The sequence below is a fragment of the Antedon mediterranea genome, chromosome 11 (assembly GCF_964355755.1).
Source record: "Antedon mediterranea chromosome 11, ecAntMedi1.1, whole genome shotgun sequence".
NCBI classification, from domain to species: domain Eukaryota; kingdom Metazoa; phylum Echinodermata; class Crinoidea; order Comatulida; family Antedonidae; genus Antedon; species Antedon mediterranea.
In genome coordinates, this window is record NC_092680.1 from 10,408,423 (window position 1) to 10,413,108 (window position 4,686).

The 4,686-nt window shown below is 37.8% G+C and overlaps 1 protein-coding gene across 1 annotated transcript; it reads right to left on the minus strand.

Annotated features, from left to right (window-relative positions):
• Positions 1–2,960: 2,960 nt before the first annotated feature.
• LOC140063114 (uncharacterized) lies at positions 2,961–4,025 on the minus strand. Its single transcript, XM_072109551.1, has one exon. It carries the CDS (start codon positions 4,023–4,025, stop codon positions 2,961–2,963), a length of 1,065 nt encoding a protein of 354 aa, XP_071965652.1.
• Between the last annotated feature and the right edge of the window lie 661 nt (positions 4,026–4,686).

A 4,686-nucleotide genomic window follows, 5' to 3' on the forward strand; every position in this document is an offset into this window, starting at 1 on the left:
GTCTCCAAATGCGATTTGAAGCTATTTTGTACAATTTGATGTGTTTGTGTGAAAGTTTTATTGAAATGCACAAAATGGTCTAAAGGGTCTCCAAATAAGATTTGAAGCTATTTTGTACAATTTGATGTTTTCTGTGAAAAAAGTTTTGTCGAAATGCTCAAAATGGTCTAAATCGTCTCCAAATGCGATTTGAAGCTATTTTGTACAATTTGATGTTTTTGTGTGAAAAGGTTTATCGAAATGCTAAAAATGGCCAAAAACGGTTTCAAATGTGATTTTAAGGACTTTGATGTTTTTGTTTAACCAAGTTTCATCGAAATGCACAAAATGGTCTAAAACGTGTCCAAATGGGATTTGAAGCTATTTTGTACATTATGATGTTTTGTGTGAAAAATTTCTATCGAAATGCTCAAAACGGTCTGACACGTTTCCAAATACGATATTAAGCTATTTTGTGCACTTTGATGTTTTTGTGTGAAAATTTTATCGAAATGTTCAAAATGGTCTAAAACGGTTTCAAATGTGATTTTAAGCACTTTGATGTTTTTGTGTAACCAAGTTTCATCGAAATTCACAAAATGGTCTAAAACGTCTACAAATGGGATTGGAAGCTATTTTGTACATTATGATGTTTTTGTGTAACCAAGTTTCATCGAAATGCACAAAATGGTCTAAAACGGTTTCAAATGTGATTTTATGTGTGAAAAATGATGTTTTGTGTGAAAAAGTTTTATCGAAATGCTCAAAATGGTCTAAAACGTCTCCAAATGCGATTTGAAGCTATTTTGTACAATTTGATGTTTTTGTATGAAAGTTTTATCGAAATGCACAATATGGTCTAAAACATCTCGAAATAATTATGATATTAAGCTATTTTGTGCACTTTGATGTTTTTGTGTGAAAAGTTTTATCGAAATGTTCAAAATGGTCTAAAACGGTTTCAAATGTGATTTTAAGCACATTGATGTTTTTGTGTAACCAAGTTTCATAGAAATGCACAAAATGGTCTAAAACGTCTCCAAATACGATATTAAGCTATTTTATGCCGCAAGAGGCCAGACGGAAAAATACAATAGACACCAACTTGGATGGAAATTGTCATATTTATTTAAATGACGAAAAACATAATAGCATATATATAATAATAGAGTTGTAATAATGGGGCAGCCCCTAACTAATTTAGTTTCATCTAAGACGCATACATAATGTATGGGCTGCCCCTATCAAGTGTACCGTATATGTACGGAAAATAACTACTACTAACCAAACACCTTGGTTATTACATAAAATCACATAAATATATATTGAATGTTAAATATAATATGCATGGTTATCAAGAATCCAAAGATTAACTTGACTTACTAAACTAAAACTAATTAAAATACAAGTTAGCTGGGTGAACATGCCCAAGTAATGTAAACTTCAAACACTGGTGGAAGCAGGGGAGGACGGTGGGTAAATCTTTAAACACGTCTACTCCGGATGGATGCTAAAAGCGATAGGACACATACACCACGCGGATGTATCAAATTCCCCACGTTAGCCGCCGCAGCCCACTACGTGATGACGTAGAGCCCCGCCCTCCTGCGGCACAAACTCTTCTTTCTACCCAGGCTTGAAAAATGTGTTTTATGCCGCAAGAGGCCAGACGGAAAAATACAATAGACACCAACTTGGATGGAAATTGTCATATTTATTTAAATGACGAAACACATAATAGCATATATATATAATAATAGAGTTGTTATAATGGGGCAGCCCCTAACTAATTTAGTTCCATCTAAGACGTATACATAATGTATGAGCTGCCCCTATCAAGTGTACCATATATGTACGGACAATAACTACTACTAACTAAACACCTTGGTTATTACATAAAATCACATAAATATATATTGAATGTTAAATATAATATGCATGGTTATCAAGAATCCAAAGATTAACTTGACTTACTAAACTAAAACTAATTAAAATACAAGTTAGCTGGGTGAACATGCCACAAACCCAACAAACAAAGAGGGTTACCACCCAGACAAACAAACATAAAAAATATCTGAAGCTAAGCTTGACAGATAGGACCAACAGAAACAAACTTGTCTCGCAAGGCCAAGCTCAAACAATCCGAAACACGAAAGCGTTTCTATATGGAAAATGATTGGATTCTTATGTAATTTTGTACGGCCTTAGAATTCCATCGCCCAAATTGTTGTATAGTGTTCTCCGCTAAACTCAGGGAAGCAGCATGAGAACACCTGTATATAGGAATGAATTAAATATAAATGTGGTAGGACGGAACATGAATTGGATTTGGACTGATAGAAGGAAAGGATTCCAGAGCCGCTGTAAATTTTTTCCTTGATAAAAGATCCGCCAACACGTTATCTACTCCAGGAATATGCATTGCACGGAATTGTATGTTATACTGGAGGCATATATAAATACTAACCGCCGAATAAGACGCATAAGCGTTTTGTCTTTAGCAGATTTCTTATTGATAACAGCCACAACAGCTGAATTATCACAACGAAACAAAATGCGGCGATTAGCGAGCTCATGCCCCCATATTTCTAGGGCAATAACAATTGGAAATAACTCCAAAACAGCGATCGAAAAACCTACAAAGTCAAACCCCCAGTCGATGTAAAACCATCTGTCGCAAAATACTGTGGCGCAACCAAAAGACGCAGCTAGCTGCATCGGAGAATAAGTGCAGTGTCGAAGAATTTAGCCATTTTTCTGGAAGGATAAGGGCTTTTCCATTAAAAGATTCAAAGAATGTTAGCCATATCCGCAAATCGTCCTTAACTCCATGAGTTAAGCGAATGAAATGAGATGGATGTTTAGCTAATGACAGGAGGTTTATCATACGGCGTAAAAACGCCCTACCCGGCACTACCACACTACAAGCGTAATTAAGCAGGCCAACCATTGATTGCATATCGCGCAGTGTGACTTTTTTTCTAATTAAAAAATTCAGTTATTTTTGTTACAGTTTTTTCAATCTTAGGTAATGGGAGGCGACATTCCATCATGACTCTGTCCACCTCAATCCCGTATATTGTAATGACATTAGTCGGAGTTACAGTTTTAGACACCTTTATAGGAACCCCGATCTTATCGCAAAGATATACAAATTGAGACAGTGCGTTGTGGCAGTCATTAGAATCATTAGGGCCGACGAAGAAAAAATCATCCAGAATATGGGATACATCCCTTACATTAAATTTATTACGCAGTATCCATACTAACGCTTTACTAAATGATTCGAAAATATTGCATGAGCGACTGGCGCCCATAGGCAGACACCGGTCATAAAAGAACCTGCCATCCCCAGAAAACTCCAGCAAATGGTAATCATCTGGGTGAATAGGGATAATTCTGAAGGCGTCTTCTATGTCGGTCTTAGACATTAATGCCCTAGGTCCATTTTTTAATATTAATCTAACTACATCATCGATTGTGTCGTAGGAAACCTGTGAAACATCATGTGGAATCCCTGAGTTGACCGAAGCCCCCCGGGGGTACGACAAGTCCTGGATAATGCGATATTTGCATAATTCAGCTTTGGGAACAAAACCCAATGGCGAGAAGAAAAATTTATCAAACGGAGGGGACTCGAAAGGGCCAGCCAATCTACCGAGTCGTAAACCATTAGAAATAAATTCTTCTATCTGTATCGGGTGATCGAGGGCACTTGGATGGTTGCGGGCGATGCCCGAAACCGGGGGCTTTAAACAGAGGAGACGGAATCCAAACGAGAAACCGACTAACAATTCGTTAAACAATTCGTGTGTATACCCTGTTAAATACCTTGAAAGTTCATTTATTACCACTGGCGTTGGTAGATGGGTTTGCTCGAGTGCCGGTTTGACGACTTGTCGTTCGTGGTTTATTGCATTGAATTCTGGGGTGTGGTTGACGGCAGTCGGTACACAGATGTGAGAAGCGGCATGTGGGGGCGTGGCATTGCTTCCCAGCATTAAATTTGAAACATATCTGTTGGCCACGAAAATTATGCTGCCCATGTGGACGAGAGTTAGGTCTGAAAGAAGATACATTCCCTAACGAAGCCAGTTTTAACATAAGCTCTGGGTGAAGCACATCCCAATTTAAAGGCCTGCCCTGTCGTGCTTTGCGAAAACTTTCGTCATAGGTCCGCCAGTTCAGGTTCCCCAAAGCATGTAATTCTAGTATGTTGTTGACATATTTAAGCATATGCAAACATTGAGCAGGCGATTTTTCAACAAATATGGACATGTATATTGTAACTGCCCGCATCCATTCAGTAATTGTGATTAACTTTTTCTTACTTTTGTCTGTCTCTACACGGAGTTGTTTATCAATAATTGATAACAAGACCCCAGTAGTATCATTGTCATTATTATGTCCTGAGGTCAATGTATCCATTTGCCCATATTTTATTTTTAACCGATAGTGGCACATTACTGCCCAGAGCAATCGAGTCAGTCATTGTTATGTCGGCCCGAGACGGCTCACCTTCAAAGAGATCGTTTACAGACGTGTCCAATGGCTGAGCCTTTGTGGCAGTTGCCTTGCCCGCCTTCAATACCTTCGCAACTTCAGTGTATCAAGTGTACCGTATATGTACGGACAATAACTACTACTAACTAAACACCTTGGTTATTACATAAAATCACATAAATATATATTGAATGTTAAATATAA